The sequence below is a fragment of the Lacerta agilis genome, chromosome 15 (genome assembly GCF_009819535.1).
Source record: "Lacerta agilis isolate rLacAgi1 chromosome 15, rLacAgi1.pri, whole genome shotgun sequence".
Lineage (NCBI taxonomy): Eukaryota > Metazoa > Chordata > Lepidosauria > Squamata > Lacertidae > Lacerta > Lacerta agilis.
In genome coordinates, this window is record NC_046326.1 from 23,860,913 (window position 1) to 23,883,843 (window position 22,931).

At 47.9% G+C, this 22,931-nt stretch overlaps 1 protein-coding gene across 7 annotated transcripts in view; it reads left to right on the plus strand.

The window, feature by feature from the left end:
* Window positions 1-1,407: 1,407 nt before the first annotated feature.
* The window catches only part of IGSF9B (immunoglobulin superfamily member 9B), a 125,743-nt gene continuing 104,219 nt past the window's right edge, over window positions 1,408-22,931 (plus strand). For all 7 annotated transcript variants that reach the window (XR_004427957.1, XM_033171740.1, XM_033171741.1 and 4 more), the window contains exon 1: window positions 1,408-1,774. Coding sequence is in view for 6 of the 7 variants with exons in the window: in XM_033171740.1 (XP_033027631.1) it covers window positions 1,708-1,774 (67 nt within the window). In the remaining variant the exon portion in view is untranslated. The remainder of the gene's footprint in view (window positions 1,775-22,931) is intronic.

The window sequence follows — 22,931 nt, forward strand, 5'->3', positions numbered from 1 at the left end:
CATTCCTGGAGATGCTGGGGAGTGGGGATTGAACCTGGGACATTCCTGCGCTAAGCTGCAGCCCTTCGCTTTAGATGGATAAAGCCAATGGCCCATCTATTCCTGCACCCTGTTCTCCTACCTAGTGGCTTCTTTGGGGGAAGCCTAGTATTACGTCACTCCAAAACGCGGTAAGGCAGCCCTGATGCATTCGGACCCGCCTCCTCCTGCTCGTTCTGCTGAGTGGGTCCCCGGACTTCTACCCGCAGCCCTGCCTTGAAGGTCTCAGTTCCTGGGATCGTCTGCATGCAAAGGATGTGCTCTGTCACTGAGACAGCACGACTCCCATGAGAGGGTCCGGGAGGGTAGGGCTGCTGCAATGTGCCTCTGAGCATAGCTGTCAACTTTCCCCCTTTTTAAAGGGAAATTCCCTTATTCCGAATAGGATTCCTCGTAAGAAAAGGGAAAAGTTGACAGCTATGGCCTCTGAGTGGGAAGCACTCCCCCCTCCCGGACTTTGCAAGATCCAAGACTCCCCCTCCCTAAACCTCTCCGTCCATCATAATGACCACGAGCATTTTGCTAGGGGCCAAACCCTGCAGCACCCTAAAACTCAATTGTGGAGGGGGGAAATCAACCACACTCAGAATATTGGGGGGGGGGGGAGAAGGTTACCAATTCCGGCATGCAATACACACAGGCAGTCTCCTCCCTGCTCCCCCAAAGCAAACCTTGATCGTTGGTGGCAGGGGAAGGAGGGAGACCAGCAGGAACGGAGGGTTGGTGGGGGAGAAGAGAGGAGTTTCAGCTGCAGGAGCGCAAGCAGGGCGAGTGGGTGAAAGGCTGACAGCTCCGCCATCCCACTCGGGGATCCGAGTCATCGGCAGGAGTGTGGGAAGCGGCGGGCGAAGTGGAGAGCAAGTGCACCGGAGCTCTGGAAAGGGGCATCTCCTTCTCTAGTTCCCTCCCTTCTGAGCCTTCTCCACACCAGCTGCAATGGGGAGCTCTGCAGAGCTGGGGCTGCAGCCAGCCCGCCAGCACCCCCCCCCCGCGCTGCTCCCCCTCCTCCTTGCTGCTCCCTTCACCCTGATCCAGGGAGCCCGCTCCTCTTGGGGAACCGGCCATGCAGCTTGAGCAGGGAGGGAGAGAGGGAAGGAGGGAGGAAAAGGCGACTGGGGAGGGAGAGAAGGGGGGAGGCACCCAACTCCTTCTCCCTGGCATTGCGCATGATTCTGCGGCTCTGTGCATTGCACGCTCCAACCCACCTTGGGAGGAGGGAGGAGGGGGGAGGCTTCTCTCCCTCCCTCCCCCCTCCCTAGCGTTGTCGGCGCCCGGAGCCAATGGGGGCCCGCCTCTCTCCCCGGCCGTCCAATCGTCGGCCGGCGGGGGCGTCGCCCAGGAGGCTCAAATGGCCCAGGCTAGGCTGCGCGCCGGAGAGGAGTTGTGCGTTCTGGCTGGCGCTCGCTCGCTCGCTCATTGCTGGCTGTGCGTTCCGCGAGCCGCGCAGGTGCCGCTGCACGTCGGGGAGAGGCAGGATGGCGAGGGCGGCGGGGAGGCAGCCAGGAGGAGGGCTGCGGAGGGCATGAGAAGGAAGCGGAGACGAGGGGGAGGCAGCGCGCCTTGTGCACTCGCCCCGGGCTGGGCTGGGCTGGGCAGATGAGAAGGTCCCCGGCAGGGCAGGGCGCTTTGCAGCTAGGATGATGCTCCTGGTCGGCGGGCGGTAGTACTATGATTTGGTATGTGGCCACTTTGATAGCAAGTGTGATCAGCACCAGAGGACTGGCAGCAGCTCAAGGTGAGTTGAAGTGCACCGGGTCGTCCCCCCCCCCCTGCAGCGGTTTCTCCTTTGCGCTCTGGGCTGGCCTCTTTGGGCACCGGGAAAGCTCTCCGGGCTGACGCTTCCTGGGTGGACCTTCCTCCCTTCTCTATCACTCTCTCTCTCTCTCTCTCTCCCTCCACCTTTCCTCTCTCATTTGTTACCTGTATCCCTTCGATTCGGGAAAGGGTGCCCGGCTTTTCGTCCGCCGCGCCGCCGCCTTCGCGCAAAAGGAGTTTCCCTTGCGAGTAGGGGAGCGCTTCAGATTGTAAGGAAAAGAAAACAAGAAATACTCACAAATAAAAAAAAGGCAGCATGCTTTCTGCTCCGCGCCTTCCTCTCCCGAGAGGGGTTGGTTTCAGAAATGGTTAAGTGATACGGTTTTATCAGTACAGTACAGTAAAAACCATTAAAAAATAAAATAAAAATCAGCCAAGGATGCGATGAAGCGAGAGCAGGACTTGCATAAGTCTTTTGCAGAGTTTTTGAAACATTGGACCGAGGCCCGTTCTTGGTCTTATTTTATTTTTGTTGCCTGGTTTTTCCTGTAACGATTTCAGAGGAAGGTTTGGCAGAGAGCATGTCGATGGACTTTGCAGAAAGGCGTGCAATTGACCAGTGCATGCTCGTGATCCAAGTAACGTTTGAGTCCGTGATCTAGCAAGAGGACGATTATTTTCTTTAATGCTGAAGTTGCTTAACAAAGTAGTGCTGTGAAGGCACTGTACATGCTTACCGATGATGTAAAGCCCTACTGAACGCTGCAAGGCTTGCTCATATGTAAGATCTGTTTGCCTGGAAGTCTAAGCTACTTGCAACCTCTCTTTTCTGAATACTCGAGGGAGAGCTAGAGATCCTGGGTCAGTGGTGAAGTATGTGAACCTTTTTCACACGTGTGTGTGTGTGTGTGTGTGACCTGTCACTAGGTAGCTGCCCGCAATCTTTCTTGGGGCAGAGAGATGACCATTGAAAGTGAGATTTCTAGTTTCAGATGTTCATCAGAAAGAAATCCATTTGGGCTTTAAATTAAATGTGATCCTGGGTAGTTACCAGTAAATACTAAGATACAGAGAGTTTGTTAGCTCATTTTTTCTTCTTCTTGCAGGCATGAATAAGCTTGCAATTCAATAGAAGATTCTAACTTTACTTAAGAGATGACAAACTGGATTTCCAGGAGGTTGGGTAGGATGTTTGGCAAAAGGCAATTCTCACCGCCTTGTGCTGCAGTCTCTGGTTTCAGGGCTTTTTCATTGGTGCCACCAGTGCTGTGGAATGCCCTCCCAGCTGAAAAGGAAAGGCTTCATCAGTACTGGCATTCTGCCAGCTCCTGAAGACACACCTGTTTAGGGAAACTGTCCCCCGAAACTGAACTTCAACTTTTATTTTTCAAATTTGTTATTTATTTATTTATTTTAAAAAAAAACCTGTTCAAATTGTCAAGGCTTTCAACTTGTGCTATTCCATATTTTATTTAGTATTCTCTTAAATGTACTGAGCAAATTGCTACCTTGTATTTTAACCATGTATGTATTTTATAATGGATTTTATAGCTGTGAGCTGCTTTGAAGCCATTTTGGCACACAAGCAGTATATAAATAAATACCCATATGAATAAAAATATACATGTGCCTCTTGCCATTGCAGTGAAAGGATTGTGTGGGTGAATATACAATTTGCTCAGGGGGCTTAAAGTTCGCAGCATAAACCTGTATCTTATTTCTTGCCCAGTGAATCAGCCTCGGTTATGTATGATTGTTAAATACTCAAATGGTTCTGAACAGCATCTGGGGGAAAGCTAGAGTAGCAGTAGCCTTGAGCATTTTATGAAAATGCTAATCATTTTTTAAAAATGACCTCTGTGGAGGGCAGTCAACCCAAACTCAAGTGTATGAAAGCTTAGCTCATAGATGGCCACTGTGTGCACCGTATGGGATGGAAGACATCTGAATGTTGCTGGTGGTGCTGGGGGAGAGCTGGGTTGCAGGGAATGACCACTCTGAGACACTTCTTTCAATAAGTTAATCAGAGAGAGCTGCTGTCTGGAAGAGGGAAATGCTGCAGCCCAGAGATCCGTGAGCGCAGAGTAAGAAATAGCGGAAGGAAAGTGGGCTTGTCTCTCCACTATCTTGGAGGCTGGCACAGAGCCGGCTGTCATGACATGCACACCTTACAAATTTTTCAGTTGAGAGCTGGTGTCCAGCTGTGCAAACCAGCCTGCAAGTCACTAGTCCACCACACTTACTTGTATATCATTTACGTGGCATGTCAGCACCCTGCAACAAGGGCACACAACTCCTCCCAGCTCACAGAAGCTGTTCTCCTTGGTTGCTTGGAAGTGACATTGTTTGCCGCAGGTGACCAGGCACGCTCACCTGCCTGATATAAACTCGTGTTGCTTTGGGTCAAGGGCCTCTGGCCAGCTCTCCCCTTTGGTTTTGGGGAAAGGATGTTCTTAAAAATGATTTTTAGTAAAGCTTGGCTGTTCTTAAGGGATGGTGTCAACAGGCATACATTTCCAGGATTAGCATATGTGGCTCTCTAAACAAATTTCCCACAACCATGTTCACGATCCATTAGTTTAATTGCATTTCTCCGGTGTAATTTATTTTCTGGTTGCTAAGCACCTTGCATTAGTGTGTTTAGTGGGAATCTTCCGCCGGAGGCTAGTGTCGCTACCCCTGCATTGCCAGATGTGGTCTGCATGTGCAGCAGCATGAGGTGGGAACAAGGTGCTCCAGACTGCAGGTAGCAGGGTGCTGGTGAATTGCATTATGGAACTCCCTGCAAGCAGAACACTAGCACAGCAGGGAAGGGGCTGGGATCTCTCCCTGAAGTTCTAGGTTTTTTTACTTGCACATTTTTGGGGGGTGGGGGTGGGGAATGGATGGGAAGCTGAGTTGTGGCAGAGACCCGATTTCCCACCCTGTAACTTTATTCCAAATAAAACAATAATGTTTTATTTGGAATAAATAATGCTGATGTAAGGCATTAATGCCTGCAAACTTGAATATGCTTATTTATTTCCTCCAAGGAGATCAAGGTGGCATGCATGGCTCTCCTCCCCCCCCCCATTTTTTATCGTCACAGCAACCCTGTGAGGTAGGTTAGACACTGTGGCTGGCCCAAGAGTCACAGTGGAGGCTTTGTGGCTTGCATCCACATAGGTGGCTGGAATCAGGGAGGAGAGGTGCATAGCTTAGTGGTGGCAAAGCTGTTTGGCATGCAGAAGGTCTTGGGCTTGGTCCATGATACATCCAGTTTAAAGTATCAGGCCGAAACTTATGGGAAATGCCTCTTCTAGAGAGCTGCTGCCCATTAGTATAGGCAAGAGTGTCCTGGAGCAACATTTCCCAGCTTGGTGCCCTTGTTGGACTCCTGCTCCCATCATCCTTGACATTTGGCCATGCTTGCTGGGGCTGATGGGCGCTGGAGTCCAACAGCATATGGAAGGGTGCCAGGTTGGGAGAAATCTGTGCTAGAGGAATAAGCCATGCAGAGTTGGGCAAGGCCAGTTTACACCAGCAATTACACATTCCTGAGATGCTCAGTGCTGTGGATGCATTAGAACCAGCTCAGACAGCTGGATCACCTAGCTAGGCACTGTGATCACCATGGCAGAAACTCCAGGTTTAGGATCTTAGTCAGGGTTATTTTATTTATCTGCTTATTTATTGCAGTTTTAGACTGCCGTTATGCCCATAGGATCCCAGGGCAGTGTAGAAAAGTCTGCAGCAGTGGTGGGAAACCTTTGTCTTGGGGGTGTAATTAGGAATTGGAGATCTGTCTGCCAAGATACTTTGGGAAACTGCCCCCACCTTGGTGTGGACATCCATCCACTCCTGGATGTCTAGTGAAGCTCAATGTTGGAAGATTCAGGACAGATAAAAGGAAGTACTTTATGCAGTGCATAAATTGTGGAACTCCCACAGGAGGTAGGGATGGCCCCCAATTTGGATGGCTTTAAAAGGGGACTGGACAAATCCATGGAGGACATGACTATCAACAGCTGAAAGCCATAATGGCTATGCTTTCATTTCTGAATATCAGTTTCTGTAAACTGCAGGAGGGGAAGTACTCCAGTTTGCTGGTTTCCCACAGGTACCTGGCAAGCCCCTGTGAGAACAGGATGCTGGACTAGACGGATCACTGGCCAGATCCAGCAGAGCTCCTCTTGTGTTCTTTTCTGCCCCTGACATCATATATATATGATGTCAGGCACAGCGAAGTTCCAGCTGTGGTTGCTGCAGAGGAAGAACTGGAAGAGAGCTTAGAGCTCCTATTTCCCCCCTGCAGCATGAATGCAAACGAGGGCTCCAAAGCAACAGACCCTCCTTTGCAGTTCAAGTCACAGCTGCAAAGGAGGAACCGCTCCTGATTATTCTTCTGCAGCCGGGGTCCTCCCCTTGCAGGATTGGATTGGGGACCTTATGCATGCAAAGACCTTGTTCCACTGCACTGCAGCCCCACCGTTGAAGAGCTGATTAACAAGTTATGCTCTGGATCCTACCATCTCTCCATCCGGTAGTGGAGCTATCAGACCATGTAGGAAAGGCTTTTTAAGCAGTCAAACCAGCTTGTCCTCTTGTGGCTACTCGGGATTGTCTCCTAGGGGCTATATAGTGAAATGTGTGTAAATGTTGCTGCCTTCCCCTCTCTTCAGACTGGCGACGTGCCAGAATCACAGGTGTGCATGGGCTGGTATCAATCTTTATAGGCTTGTAAATCATTTTATTGGCACATTTACACAGCCAGTGCAGCACAACCACCTGTAAGCAGAAATATCATTCTCTCCCCACAACTCCAGTGGATCAACCCATGTTGTCCAAAGCAGACAATTCCATCAGCAAGTGATAGTTGTGCAGCCTTTGCCAACCTGGTGCCCTGGTTGATGGGAGTTGGGGTCTAGCAAAATCTTGGAGGCCATAGGTTCAACCTAGGAGAAAGGTCATGGCTCATTGGTGGAGTATGTGTGAAGTTCCCAGATTGAATCAAGTTCATCTCCATATAGGGCTAGGAAGAAGTCTTGTTGAAACCCCCAAAAGCTGCTCCAAGTCAGTGTTGAGTTGGCCTGATTCAGTATGAAGCAGCTTCCTATAACCTGATTTTGGGAAGCTCGATGGCAGAGTGCATGCCTTGCAAGGAGAAGGTTCAATCTCTGGCATCTTCAGGTGTAGAATATGAAAGACTCAAGTCTGGAATCCTGGAGAGTTGCTGCCAGTCAGTGTACTGAGCTTGGTGGACCAATGATCTGGTAGCTTCCTGTGTATTCCTAGGGCTGCCTTCCAGATGGTGGACTCCAACTCTGATCAGCCCCAGCCAGTGTGACCAATGGTCAGGCATGATGGGAATTGTGGTCCAAAATATCTGGTGGTCATCACATTGAGCAAGGCTGCTCTCAGTGGTTTGTTCTTGGGGGCCCAGGTCCTGTGTGTTCTCCCATGAAGCACACTGCATGATCTTGGTCACTACCACTCAGCCTAATCTACCCCACAGGGTTGTTGTGGAGAGTTAAATGAGGAGGGGAAGAATTTTGCATGTCATCTGGAGCTCCTTGGAGGAAAAGATGGGATATAAATTCAATGAATGAATCAGTGAATAAAATGATTGCACTGTCAACAACATGTATGTTGATGGTGGCATGTGAAGATTTAGAATTAAACCGGAAAGAGGGAGGGATTCTTATTACAAGAGCTACCCTGCAGTAGAATAAAATCTTGAGAAGAGCAGCTCTTTTTCCCATTAACCTACCTGTCATTGCACACCTGTGTTGATTATTTTATGCCACACAAGTAGCTTGAAAGGGAGAGGGAGACAGTACTATGCTGAATTTTGACTTTGCTGCTTTTGGGGTGCATGTGTGTTGGGGGTTCTTCCCCTTTATCTACCCTCTACATCTCCCCCCCCCCGACCAGAATTTTGTGTCCTGCCTATTGTTCCATTGTGGGATGGAAGCATAAAAGCTAAAAGGAGGAAGGAGCACAGTGAGAATTGATGGGGTGTGTGTGTGTTGGGAATAGTGATGAGTTGCTGGAAGATGGATGGCAGAAACTCCCCCTGTCAATGCAGCTACCTGGAGGAGGATGTGGGTGCAGGGATCATCCCTGGCTTCTTTGCACCAGAAGCTTCCTCCTTGGGGGTGACACACTTCACAAGGGGAGGGGCCACAGCTCCTTGGAGAGCAGGGCATATGCTTCATATACAGAAGAAGATCCACAGTTTGCAGGTGATGGGAAATATTTCTCTACCTGAGCCCCTGGACAGCTGCTGCAGTCAAATAGTCGAATTGCCTGGCAGAAAGCAGCTTCCTACACCCCTGTTAGCAACAGCTGCACGTCCCAGTTTGAAGTGGCTTTTTCTCTGCCAGTCAGATGCTGTTTAGTGAGCATGATGATGCCACAGTGCTGCATGGCCAATCAGGTTTGGCATGATGGTGATGTCATGGAGGAGAAAGGAATCCCTCCGGTTTCTCTCTCTCTCTTTCTCTCTCTCTGAATGGGAAAGGAGGCAGGCATCTCCATTGCTCAGGCAGCTGCACCAATATTCCCTGCATTCTTCTTCTGGTGATTTCCTGCTTGTGCAGCAAGATTTCCGTCCTGGGTCCAGCCTGGACTTGCAGGAGCAGCTGGTGCAGAATGTGGATGGGAGAATCCATAGAGGGACACATGCATTCTTTTGAAAACAATGAGATGGTGCATAGATTACCTCCTCACTGAAGTGCATGTTCTTACTCATGTTTTAGTCAGCTGCCCATGATTTGATTGAGATGAGGGAGGCTCCGTCAGGCTGCCTGGTCATAATGAGAAGGTAACCCCTTCCCTCACCACCCAGCCTCTTGTGAATATTTTTTGCGTCCTTTTATGCAGGAGTGCAAAAGTACCCGAAATAGATAATGGTCATAGATGGTTTGGAAGTGGTGAAAGTGCCTATGAAATGCACACCTGACTTTTGACTTGGCACGAAAGCACCCCTTTTGCCAAGTTTGAAGTTGGTTCTCTGACTAGTCACCTTGAGGTGATTTTGTATTTGCCACAGGTAACCTGATAAATGGTTGTTCATGTCTTTGGTTTAAGCTGATATTGGTGTGTGTGTGTGTGTGTGTGTTTGTTTGTGTGCACATGCACACCGCCTCAGAGATTGTCATGAAAAGTAGTCAGCCTGCACTGGGGATGATTTCAGTATCTAAAGGATCCATGACAGATGGCCATCCAACCTCTGCTTAAAAACCTCCAAGGAGGGAGAGAACTCAGACTTTGGGGTGATCAACTAAGTTTTACTCAGCGTAGGCCCATTGAAACCAATGATCAGGAAGGGGTTTGCACCATTTTAGCAGGGAATTCCATGCAAACTGCTTCCTGAATCAGGAAGCGGTTTGCTTGGATCCTGCCAAACTGAGCAGGATTTAACCCCTGCTTATTAGCTGAAGAGTGCAGGTTAAATCCTGCTCACTTTAGCAGCACGCTCCTGATCCCTGCTGCTGAAAATGACTCCATGGACCAATTAGGATCCCCTAATGCAGGGGTCAGCAACCTTCGGCTCTCCAGATGTTTTGGACTACAATTCCCATCATCCCTGACCACTGGTCCTGTTAGCTAGGGATCATGGGAGTTGTAGGCCAAAACATCTGGAGAGCCAAAGGTTGCCTATGCCTGCCCTAATGGGTCAAGATTTGGCTACAGCCTGGAATTCTCCACCCCAGCCTTACGCTCCTGACCATCTTTGCTACCCTTTCCTGAACCATTTCCAGTTTGTGCATTGCCCAGAACTGGACATATTAACTCCTTGCATTGTTTGGTTGTCGTTTAACATCATTGTATTTGTTTTTGGATGGCATCAGCTGCTTGTGCTTACATTTGCACGTATTAACAAACACTGGAGTGGACAGGTGGGGATTTGCACTAGAATCCCCTTGGTCCTAATATTGAAACTGACCATTACATGAAATGGGGGAGGATGAATCTGTCAATTTCAGTTTCTCTGTGTCTCTCATTGGCCTAATCTTAACTACACTCTTCCATATTTCTACACCAATTTGCATTTTTAAAAAATGCTCATGAAAATTCACCAGCAATTTAGTGTGCATTTCTCCTCCTAATACGCATATTTTTGCATGCAATTTTGCACAACTGTTCAGACTTTTACAATAGTTTTTTTCTATATTTCCACCCATTTTTGCATTTCCACGCACATTTCCTCCTGTTGCATGCATTTTGCACATGTGATTTGGTTAGAAGAAAGTACACTGCAAAAACTGCACATTTCAAAAGGATATCTGTGATTTGCATTAAAATGTGAACTGAACTGAATTGCACCCCCCCCCCCCGGTAATGCTGCACTGGCTTCCTAAAAGAGGTGCCCCAGTCTCTTCAGTTGCTGCAGCGCTTGGTGGGAGAGCCCTTCCTGGGCTTGAAAGACCCAAGAGGGGTGCTTTAAGGAAGGGGGTGGGACTCCATGATTGTTTGGGGGAGAGAAGAGTCTCCCCTCCTCCCTGTAAGTGTAAGCTCAGCTGTGATGCAGTGAGATGAATAGACCAGGTTTAAAAAAGGGAAATTGGAACTTGTCTGAGCATAAAGGAAGGAGAAGAGGTGGGCGCTGAATTATATGACAAGCGTGTCTGCCTTGAGCGGTGTGTGTAGCGCAAAAGTGAGTGCTCTACAAGTGTGTGCACAGGGTGAAGAATGATGGCTGCGTATTCCAATCGGTGCGTGGGTGTGGGTAGAGAGTACTACACGATTGTAGCGAAGCCTGCGTGCTGCACGAGCCGTGGCGTTGCTTGTGAGCATGTACCAGAAGTGTTGTGCAGGAGCGTGTGCCCTTGGGAGGCAGATACAGTAACTGTAGGTGGAATCTGCAGCATGCAGGACGCCAGCTGTCATGTGCAAAATCTACCATGCACCCCCGGTATGGACGTGTGTGCCTGTGTGCACTTGCTAAGTGTGGAGTGAGAGGGTCAGGAAGGTAAAGTGTGGGGAGTTCTGGAGTTTGGTGGTTGTTGTTGTTTTCTGCAGCGCTGAGAAATGAATGGGTTGCCGGCAAAGAGTGAGCTGTGGTCAACTTTGTGGAAGGACATTTCGAGCATCAGTATACGCACAGGTGCAAACCAGATTGAGAGATGGTCTCCTCCATGTGATGAATATAAAATTGTAAAATTTAATAAAAATTATTAAAAAATAAAAAGAGAGATGTCTCCTCCAGTGTCCTTCAGTCCAGGAGTGAGTGCAGGCCTGCTGCTACCATGGGTCTTGGTGAGGCAGCTTCTTCAGTGGCAGAGGTGGAGAGGGGCAGCAGATTTCGGTCGGGGTGCGCCAACCACCTCCTTAAGGTGTCAAGGCCTGGTTGAGGAAATCTTTCTCTCCCACCTGCATGGATTGGTTGCATGGAACCAGGTGCATCTTCTCCCCTTCTGGACTGGCCTGGGGACCAGCTGCACTGCTTCATATGTGTTGAAAGAGGCAAAAAAATAGAGATCACTGGAATTTGTAGTTCTTGCTTGCATGGATGTCGTTGCCGAAGCTGCTGACTTTTCTCTTTTGCAAATAAGCCATGAATACTGAATGGAATCTTAAGGTGACACTTCGATCGATAAATGCCTGCATTCCTGGCTTGCTAGTTTGGACAGCTCAAGGCGACACTTCATTCAAATGGATGCACAGCAGATGGTGGTCCAAATGGGGGAATTTCTCCAGACACTTAGGAGCCACATTTTTTGTGGTCCTCAGCAACTTCTTCCTGGGTGTGCAGTTTCTCACTTCAGTTACTACCGCATTGGCCCGAATATAAGCTGCACCCGAATATAAGCTACAGCTTTAAAATTACCAGTAAACGGGGGGGAAAGACAATACGCGAGGAGGAGCGGGGGCCGAGGTGGGCCAAGGAGGCAGCACCTTCACTCTGGCTGTGGTGGGCAGCAGCACTTCCAGAGGATCTGTGGCCCCCTGACGGGATGGGGCAGAGAGAGGCGGTGGCTGGCGGGACTCACGCACCTCAGCAGGTTATAGCTAGGCGGCACCTTAGGCTAGCACCAGTCCAAGCTGTACTGTATCTCCTGTTCTTCCTCCTAGCAGACTCTCTCGCTCTCTTGTCTGCGGTCCTCCCTTCATTCCTCCTCCTCACCATCTTCTGGCTTCCTCTCAGGGACCCCCTCGCCACGCTACCATCTTGGCAGCTGGCCCAGCCGAAACCAGGCAACATCTGGGGACAAACCCGCTCTGAGCCAATTTTTGTAAGTTCACAAATATAAGCCACACTTTAACTTTGCACGGTCAGAATTTTTTTGGGGAAAGTGTGGCTTATATTCAGGCTGATTCGGTACTTATAATTTGTTCATTGCATTTATATCCTTCCTTCCACAAAGACACTTGAGCAGTATCCTAGGGTCAAAAGCACAGGAAGCAGCCATCTTGCTGAAGCTAAGCAGGCCTGCATCTGGTCAGTGGCTGGATGGGAAACTTCTTGGAACCAAAGGCATGGCCCATAAGTGTTCCCATCATGGGCAAAATACAAGATAATAAGTGTGACATCTTAAATAAGCTTTAACCAGTAGACCCAACAGACCTGTGCTCTTAGAAGGCAGGCTGGGAAGGAATGGATGTTCCAAAATGCACCCTTTTCTTGCAATTATAGCCCACTTTTTTCTCCAAGGAGCTCAGGGTGGCATGCATGCTTTTCACTCTTCTCATTTAATCCCCACAACAACCCTGTGAGGTAGCTTAGGCTGAGAGGCAGTAACTGGCTTACAACACTCTAACCACTATACCATACTGGCTTTATGACATTGGGTGACTTGAATCTGGAGATGGGAATAGTTGTACTTCCCTCTCCCCAAGGGTTGAATTGCTACAACAGAGGCTGTGCTGGCCGTGGTGTGCACACTGATCTGCTTGGTCCCTTTGTGGCGCATCAAAAGCCTGTCAAAAGCCTGACATTAGGGCAGTAGGAATGAGGGTGCTCGTCACAGGCAGCAATGGACCTACAACACTGCCTTCAGTCGCCTGTGGCGTTGAGTCTGTGGCCCAAATGTGTGTGGGGTGTGTCACTGACTTGGGTGCATTGGGCAGCAACCTTGATCTTGCGTTGTGGGGAAAATGGTTGAATGTGGCCAGTGGTCATAAATCCATCAGTCAGGGGCGGGGAACTTGTTGCCCTCCCAGAAGCTGTTGGACTACAGCTCCCATCATCCCTAGCTGCCGGCTTTGCTTGCTGGGGCTGCTGGGAGTTGGAGGGCAACAGTTTCCCCATTCCTCCTGTAGGTTGCTGAAGGTGTTAACTTGCACTCCAGATATCTGCATCTTGCGACTGATTGTGAGAACACAGTAGCAAACATTAATCCAGCACTGAACTTTCTCTTCCGCTTGCTGCGGATAATAACCATATTAATAGTAGTAGCAGTAGCAGAAGGAAAATATTATTACCACATCTCTTATTGTAGTTCTTCCCTGCTCTTCATCTTTGATCCCAAGGTGGGTTACATGTGAAACACATTTCTATGCATCAGAGGAAAGGAACATTTTTAACCTGAGGGCCACATCCCCATCTGGTCCACCTTTTGGGGGCCACATGTCAGAGGTTGGTGGAGCCAGAGTCAAAAGAGGGTGGAGCAATGAAAGTAAATTGTACCTCTGTTCAGTAGGCTAGTTTCTTCAAAGTCGCCCATCCCTCTCCTACATCCAGGCAAGTAAGAAGCACCATCAAGAGGTCAAGGACATATTCCAGTCAGGCAAAAACACCCAGAAAGGAGACAAAGCAATGCTCAGTCCTGAGAGTCGGAGAGAGAGGCCTCCTAGTGGGCCGTGTTTGACCCACACACCTGATGTTCCTGATCCCCCTACACATTAGAAGCACAGCAAAAGGCATGAAGCATTGGACTAGGTGGTGCCTGGCTGGGGAAAGCTCCATTGCTTTCCTGCCTTATCCTTTTTTTAATCTTGGTTGAGTCTAGGGGGAACTTTCCCTGCCCTGCCTCCCCACTGTGAGGTCCTATTGACTTCTGGCTCTTGGGAGGAGAGCGAGAGCTGTAATCTTCCAGTCCCGCTGGGCAGGCAAAGATTAATCTGATTCCTTGTGATTACTTTCCAGGCTCCAATAGAAGGTGGTAGAGGTGGGGGGCGGGGATGGGGAGAAGAGTAATCGCCCAGGGTTCTTGGTAAGACTACTTGTCAATTGCATTGCTTGCAGTGGACACGTGGATTCTTTCGGCAGAAGTCCAGGGTGGTGCAGTGGTCAGAATGTTGGCCTAGGGCCACGGAGACACAGGTTCAAATCTTCTCTTGGCCATGATGCTCTCTCTGAGGACTCATCCCAACTTCTGCTTGTCCTGTGCTTAGAAAGCATGGGCCTGAGAGGTTTTCTGCTTGCCCCTTGCTTTCTCAGCATGGGTCCATGTGGTCTTTCGTTTGTCCCACCGCTTTCCCCGGAGAAACCTGCTGTTTAGCACTGAATTGGAACACGCATCAATCCACAGAAAAACCAATGGACGTTTGCTCCAATTCAGTGGTAAACAGCTGGTTTTCCCCGCGGGAAAGTGGTGGGGCAAGTGGAACTGTGGACGAACCCTGAGTGACCTTAGGTTCAACACACTCTGGCTCCATTCACGGGGCAGTTTATTCCATTTTCACGACTTTCCCCTAACTGCTAAGTTCTGCATTATATTTGAGCTTTCACGTGATGCAACATCCACTTCTGGAACTATAGTGGAATATAGTGCAAGTTGAGTGCTCCTTTCCATGTTATTTGCTTCCAGTAGAAATCTACTGGCAAATAATACGGAAATGAGTGCTAAGCTTGTGCTACATTTCATTGTAGTTGTGTGAAAGCTCAGATAAAATGTAAGAAATAGCTGTTAGGGAAGCACTGTGAAAATGGAACAAACTGCCATGTGAATGGAACCCCTCTCTGCCTTCCGTCTTTGTCTTCCGCCATTTCTATCCCACTTGTTCTCCAAGGAGTTCAAGGTGGTATACAGTGTTCTCCCCCCTCTCCATTTCATCCTCAGAACAACACTGTGAGGTAGGTTAGGCCGAGAGATCATGGCTGGTTGCAGTTCACCCAGTGGGCTCCATGGCTGAGCAGGCATTTGATCTCTGGTCTCCATGGTCTGAGTCCCAGCACTATGCCAAACTCACGGTGCTTCCCTCCCTCATAGGGTTGCTGTGAGGCTAAAATGGGTGGTGACTGGATGTGGCAGGTCTTTTTCTTAATGGTAATGTTTGCATTGAAACTTAAGGAGGCTGGAGTTGGATGAACAGGTCCTTAAAATGTGGGTTTGAGTCTGCGCTTGGTGGGAGCCATCCTGCTTTGTAGGTCCCATTATGTTATTCATGTTGACTGGCAACTCTCAGGACTGAATGGGGGCATTGTCCTCTTCCTATCTCTGCTTTCAGAGAACATTGAGTGTCCTAGTTACTAGATTTAGGACTGCATTATTATTTTTCAAAGCCAAGGTCCTGAGCTGTTATAAACAGAAGCTGGTTTCATGTTCACCATTCTCCAGGCCACAGCAGGGCAAACAAACACTATCTAGTTACTTCATAGTGAGACAGTCGGGCTGTTCTGAAGTGGCAGAAGGTTTAATTGGTTTAACCTGACGATATCTAGTGTGCAGGCTTGCTTTGCTTTCCCAGGGGTGCCCCATACTTATTTCTTGTTGGGGATCCTTGAGGGCACCCCAGTCATAGCACACTGAGGGTTGTTGTTGTTGTTGTTGTTGTTGTTGTTTTATTTGTATGCCACCCATCTGACTGGGTTGCTCCCAACAGAATATTAAAAACACGATGAAACATCAAACATTAAAAACTTCCCTAAACAGGGCTGCCTTCTGATGCCTTCTAAAAGTCAAATAGTTGTTTATTTCCTTGACATCTGATGGGAGGGCATTCCACAGGGTGGGTACCACTACCAAGAAGGTCCTCTGACTGGTATCCTGAAACCTCACTTCTTGCAGTGAGGGAATCGCCAGAAGGCCCTCAGTGCTCGATCTCAGTGTCAGGGCTGAACAATGGTGGTGGAGATGCTCCTTCAGGTATGCAGGGCCAAAACTATTTAGGACTTTAAAGGTCAACACTAACATTTTGAATTGTGCTCGGAAACATACTGGGAGCTGATGTAGATCCTTTAAGACCAGTGTTATATGCTCATTGTGCACTGGGAAAACATCAAAGGATATTTTAAACCCTAATTTATTCTACTTGCCTGTGTGTGTGTGTGTGTGTGTGTGTGTGTATTATTACTGATGGAAAGAGGGGATTTCTCTTTTAGCCTTTTTTCTTGTGGGGAGTTAGGTTCCTCTGAATGGGGTGGTGCCTGAACCAGTTCCAGATCCCCCATATGTCTGCTCCACTTCTCATTTTTGGGCCCTCTCCTCGTTTTCTCTGCCGGTCTGTATGACCTTGAGGCAGGTTGCTTGACCTAGACTGGTCCAAGTCATTCCATTTGGAAAATCTGGTTTAAAAAGCAGGAAATGCTGCTCCGAAAACCTAAATGAACCCTCCCTCCAGATGCTTCTTCCTCACTGATACAGAGAAGCAAACCGAGGAGAAGGAAAGGTCATTGATCATGGACTTGCAAAAAGATGGTGATCATGGATGATGGCTGTTGCCAGAGGCGGTCAGGGAGGGGGCCTGTGCACGATGTGGCATGGATACACCCCACCCCTTTGGCAATTTGATAACCTGCTGGATGTTTTGTAGTGACAGGGAGGGAAGGGGCATGCAGAATCAGGGCAGCTTCCTCAGAAGTTTCTTAGATGACTGAGCATCTAATTGCAGCATTCTGTCACACAGTTTCTAACTGGCTGAGTACACCCCTCAACCAGTAGCTCAGCCAGAGATGCTGGCTCCAGTCAGGTTTGACTGGAGATTTGTTGTGTGTGAGCCTATGATTTACCCAGGACTTCCTGCTCTTCCTTGATCGTAGTCCCCCGCCCTCCTGCCACCCTGTTGTAGAGAGGAAGTCCCAAATATGTAATTCAGCCATGGAATTTGCTCCTATTGGATGTGGTGATAGGCACTTGCTTGGATGCCTGTTTCACTTCCTTAGAAAAATAAGAATAAAGGTAGAGCCCAATACACGGAGGACCGTTTCCTGAAGGATAACCTATCAACTACTATTAGCTGTAGGAACAGAGAATCCCCCCCGCCCCGCCCCCCAATCCCAGTTTGTTTTTCATTTTAAAGCGAACTGGCATTTTTTAGTCTTAAAAGCAGTTATTGGATTGTCTAGTAGTTGTTCTTTGGATCCCCCCCCTGCAGTTTTGGTGAAAAAAATGTGTTGTTTTGAAGAGGCAAAATTCTGATTTGAGGGGAAATGCGTTGAAGGGGAAATGCACAGAAAACCATCCAAATGCATATAGTGGGAGAGAATGCAAAAAAGTGTGTTTTAGGGGAAAGTTCATCTAATATAAATGCACCCCCCCTCCAATGCAGTTAAAAACACCTTCCAAGAAACGGCAAAATGGGCATGGCTGAATACATGCCAAGCTGACACAGTACAGGCATTGTTCATCCTTATTTTCGTGTGTGAGCTAAGTGGAACCTCCATGTCCCCAGGAGGCTACCAACCTCTAGCTGGCCACCAAAGTTGGAAACTCAATGCTGCATTAGATAGACCCTAGACCTGACACAGTAAGGCAACTCTTATTCTCTATATTCCCACCCTTGTAGAAGAGTTTGGATTTGGATTTGATATCCCACTTTATCACTACCCGAAGGAGTCTCAAAGCGGCTAACATTCTCCTTTCCCTTCCTCCCCCACAACAAACACTCTGTGAGGTGAGTGAGGCTGAGAGACTTCAGAGAAGTGTAACTAGCCCAAGGTCACCCAGCAGCTGCATGTGGAGGAGCAGAGACACGAACCCGATTCCCCAGATTACAAGTCTACCGCTCTTAACCACTACACCACACTGGCTCCCACATCTTGTACATCTCTACTCCTTTTCCCTTCCTGAGATTAGACTTAATTTGGGGTATGTTTGGAGGTCATCTGACATGCTCAATTCTTCTTTCTTCTTCCCCTTTCCGAAAGGTTTAACAGGGAAGAGCTGTCTGCTACTTCTTGCTCGTCTTAAGAGCTTGATATGGACTCATCATGATAGATTTGTGTGTGGGCACTACATGGCTCCCTGCATTGCCACGGGCCATTGCGAGTGTGCATTCTTCTCCCTCTGGTTGCCAATAATTTGCACTGTAGTTTGGGGAGGACCCAGGAGGATGGCTCTGCCACTAATGGAGCCACATGGCAAAGACAGGGAAGGATGCAGGGCCAGGATGCAAAACACTCCCAGTATCTCAGTCCTGGTTTGGGGCAGGGCATATATCTCCCAGCCTGCTAGGAGTTCCAGATGGGTGTGCAAAGTGGCAGAGTGGTCCACTGAGCCCTTTAATTACCTGTTGATGGCAGAAAGCCCAGTGCTTCAGACACGCTGCCTGTAGTGAGATGGTTTTTAACATCCTCTAAGCTTTTTTCTTGTGGCCTTGAGTGAACCCTTCAGATTACACTGACAAGCGTGGCTGCTTCTGCGCAGTGAGGTGCTCTGGAGAAGCAAGCTTCCTACTGCACCAGGGCGACAGAGGCAGGGTTGGATGCTGCAGCTTGTTGAGGCAGAATGAACGGATGTAGCCAGCATATTGGCAGGGGGAAGAGCAGGCATTCCAAAGACCAAATGGAGCCCCCCCCCCTTATTGCATCTAAAGGCTGCATGAGATGGGCAGCACTCCTTCCCTGCTGCTGATCCCTCACCCAGAACCCAGGTATCTTGCATCAGCTGCTCTGTTCCAAAATTTGATTGTCCTGGTTTTTTAAACTGATTTCGCCAATCTAGTGTTTTGAACTACAGAACCTGTTAGCCCCAGCCAGCATGAAAACGAATGAGCCCGACCATCTTATTGAACATGCCAAATTAAAGCATGTGTTGCTTTTTTCTTTCTTTCTTGCCATAATAGAAAACCATGGGGGAAGATATTTGACTTCCGGGTCCAGCACTATAAATGATATAATAGGTCATGTATTGTATTTTACCCTGGCGGATTATGAATATTTATGAATCTTGTTGACCGAACAGCGTGGTCACTTAAACTTTCTGTCTCATGGAACAGCTTTGCCCTCTAATTGCTCATTGCTTGTTGAACGTTAGGGGGGCATTTAGCTCATGGTTCAGCACACCTAACTCTCTTTTAACAACCCAACTCTCTTTTTATTGAATTGTGGGCTGTTTTGCATAGTGGTTAGAGTGTGAGACTAGAACCTGGGTGACCAAATCCCCATTTGGCCATAAAGCTCCCTGGGTGTGACCTTGGGCCAGTCCCATTTTTCAGCTTTACGCTGCCTCACAGAGTTTTTATGGGGGATTAAATGAGGAAGAGGATAACCACGCACACCACCTTGAGCTCCTTGGAGAAATAAAATAGTTTTAAGAATAAAAAACAACAACAGAAAAAGCACCAGCTTCAGTTTCCAAATGTTTGACAGAATATTGTTACCTGTTTGCTAAAAGGGGTAGACAAATGACTTCCACCCCATAGCTGTGGGGCTGCAGCAGTGAGGCCCTCCTTTTAGTAGACTGCCTCAGTTTGTAAAAGGCTGGGGCCCTGGTTTCTTTGGCTAGAGGGATTTTTCTAGAGAAGGCATCCCTTGATGCAACAACTTTCTAGACCATTTTGGGTTGTAAAGGGCATAACTAGCACCTTGAATTTGACCGAGAAATTGGCTACCGGTTGAGGTGTGTTAGAATATGCATGCTCTTGCCAACACACATCTGTCAGCAGATGAGTGGAGCTATCTTGTAACCAGTGAAATGTACTAGTTGATGTTTCTGAACCAACCTCATGAGTAACCTACTGTACATAGAACACAGTAATATTAATGAGGAATTCAGCAAGCCATGAGTGACAATAGCAAGAAAGTGGTCTTAGTATCCTTGCGCCTGTACAGAAATAAATAAATAAAGGCAGGTGGGCTTGCATGCACCGAAGTTTTGAATTATGCTAATCCTAAATATATTCAAGAGAAAGTTCCAGTGAACTTAGTGAGGCTTACTTCTGAGTAAATATGCCCAGGCTTGTACTGCAGGTAAAATATGAAGACTTCCATTAAAAAAAAACCAGTAGGTTTAAATTGCATATAGTATAACCAGTTAATATGCACTCTCGCTCAGGAAATAAATGCATTACAAAATGGTAAGCTACATCTGTCCTCTCCCTTACAATTTAAATTGCATTAAAAAAAATCAATTCACCCTAGAGCTAAAGAGGTTGAGAGAGATTTTCTAGGCCGTGGACTGTTCAATGCTTCTGTGTTCACATCTTCATGATTGAAGCGTTGAGTGTCATGCATGCAAATGAGAACAGAACTTTCAGATCTCTTCAAATCCGTTACTCTTTGGCGGAGTCAGATCACACAATCAATTGCAAGTAATCAAATTACAGAAACACATGTGATTTTGTAATGTTTATTTGGTTCAGTAGAAGGATGGGGAACCTGTGGTTCTCCAGATGTTGCTGGACTACAATTGCCATCACCCCTGACCATGGGCTATCTTGGGTGGGGCTGAGTCTCTGAGTCCAACAGCAACCACTTGTTTCCCACGTCCTGTTTAGAATGATGAAAGTGGTTTGGCATTTGGGTGCACGCATGCCAACTTTGTTTCTCTTGGAAAGAGATGAAGAGGTCCACGATTAAGTGGGATCTTCTGTCAACTTTGGGGGTTGCTTATCACATGTGCTTGAGCTATCTGAAGATGCCGTTACTTGGGTCGAGCAGGTAGCTAAAGCCAAAGGAGTTGGACTGGGATTTCGGAACTCCAGGTCTTTCCAAGTATTCAGTTTTAAGCTTTGTTGGCAGTAGTCAGATCACATCTGGTTTATGGTGTCCAATTCTGGGCACCACGTTTTAAAAAGGATGTTGGCCATCCGCAGCATGTCCAGAGAAGGGTGGCCATGATGTTGAGATGTCTGGAAACTAAAGTCCTAAGAGGAATGCAGTGGAGGCAGGCCTATTAGGGCCAATGGGGCAACGCCCCACCAACTTCATTCTTCCTTTACCCAGCCCCCATTTGCCTGCCCTCTTACTTACAGGCAACCCAGGGGGTGGCACTGCCTGTCAGCTTCCTTCTCCTTAGTTTCAGGGTTGCCCCTTGTAGAACTCAGCAGGCAGAAAAATGGAGATTAGTTGGCTCTGCCTGTCATTGTCTCGAGATCCTTCTATTGTTGGTTTCCCAGCCATTTGCCCTTCCATTCCCAAGGGGCACCAATTGCCAGTGGAGGAATGGTTGAAACAGCTAGAGACTTGATAACTGCCTTTGAATCTCAGATATTTGAAGGGCTGTTATGTGAAAGATGGAGCATACTTGTTCTTCTGAAGCTTCAAATGATCAAGGGAAATGGAGCGAGACTCCTCTTGAGGAAGGTTGAAGTGTTTGGGCCTTTTTTCATTTAGAGAAAATGTGATTAACAGGTAACACGATATAAGTTTTTTTTTTTAAAAAAAATTACCGGTATGTGTGGCATGGAGAAAAGGGATAGAGAAAAGTTTTCCCCCTCCTCTCTCTTATAACAAGAGAACTCTTGAACACCCAATGAAGCTGAATGTTGGAAGCTTCAGGGCAGCTAAAAGAAAGGACTTCTCCACACAGCGCAGGGCTAGACCATTAAGTTTGCTCCAACAGGAGGCAGTGATGGCCACCAACTTGGATGGCTTTAAAAGTGGATTGCCAGTAAATAAATTAACGGAGAACAAGTCTATGTTCTATCACCATTATCAGCATTCTGAATACCAGTTTTTTGGAAGAGCAGGTGGGCAGAGTGTTGCTGTGCTCATGTACCCAGTGGCAACTGGTCGGCCCCTGTGAGAACAGGATTCTGGGTTAAATGGGCCATTGGCCTGATCCAGCATGACTCATCTCATGTTCTTCCTCTTCACTGGATGCATTTAAACAGAGCCTGGCCAGTCCTCCATCAGGGATGCTATAGTTGCAATCCTGTATTTTGCATTGAACAGAGGGTTGGACCAGATGACCTCCAGGATCCTTTCCAGCCCTGTGCTCTTAGAATAACTTGGTCACATTACTAAATTTCTAGTAAAAGTTGGATAGCATTAGCAACATAAGCTAGAGGTTTTCAACCCTTTTGGGTCCATGGCTCCCTTGACCAACTACATTCTTTCTGTGATGCCCTTGTGGGGCTCAGGAGCTCAGTTTTGTCTCCCCTTGCTTGCGGAGCTGGTAGCCCCTCACCCCTTTTCAAACACCCTCCCTTGTGAAGTGTTCCCTCAACCTCACCTCCTCTCCCCTCTCCTTGGGAGTCCTCTGGTCTCCGAGCTGCCCCCCACCCCAAAGAGATGTGTCTCCTCACACTGCCTCACAGGGGCCTGGGAAGCACCCCCAGCCAGCCTCAGAGGCACCATTCGTTTGGGGAGCTTGTAGCCAGGGCTGCTGCAGCAAATAGTCATGCAAGACTTTGGGAGGCAGAGATGCAAGAGGGCATCAGAGGGAGGGAGGGAAGGAAAGAAGGACAGAGGCCAGTGTTGTCCACGGCACCCTTGATTATCATTCAAGGCACCCCAAGGTGCCACAGCACACTGGTTGAAAACCACTGCCATAAGCCAAGGAAGCTTGGTTTAAGAACAGCTTAGTTTATGAACAACTTGGATTAAGAACGCTGCAAACCCGGAAGTCGGTGTTTTGGTTTGTGAACTTTGCCTTGGAATAAGAACATGTTCCGCTTCCTGTTGAGTGTGTTCCATTTGTAAATTGAGTCCCACCGCTGCTATGGGAAATCACACTTTGGTTTAAGAACGCTTTGGTTTAAGAATGGACTTCCGGAACGGATTAAGTTTGTAAACCAAGGTACCTCTGTATAAATTTAATTTATTAGGATGCATTGATTGCTATTAAGTTGTCTGCTGTTGCTGCACTGTAGAATAAGTTCAAAGTGACATCGTTTTTAGTTGTTGCTACTTATTTCTAACAAGATGGAAATAATAGAATAAGTCATTTGCCTTTAGCTTCAGCAAGATGGAAACTTCTGGTGATAGCTTCGGTCAATTTCTCAGAAGCTTTCTGAAAGATTTTTAAAGCAGCTCTGGTGATCTGTAGTGGTGATCTTTTCCCCTGTATGTATAACGTTTCTCTCCCTCTTTGTTGGAACTCTTG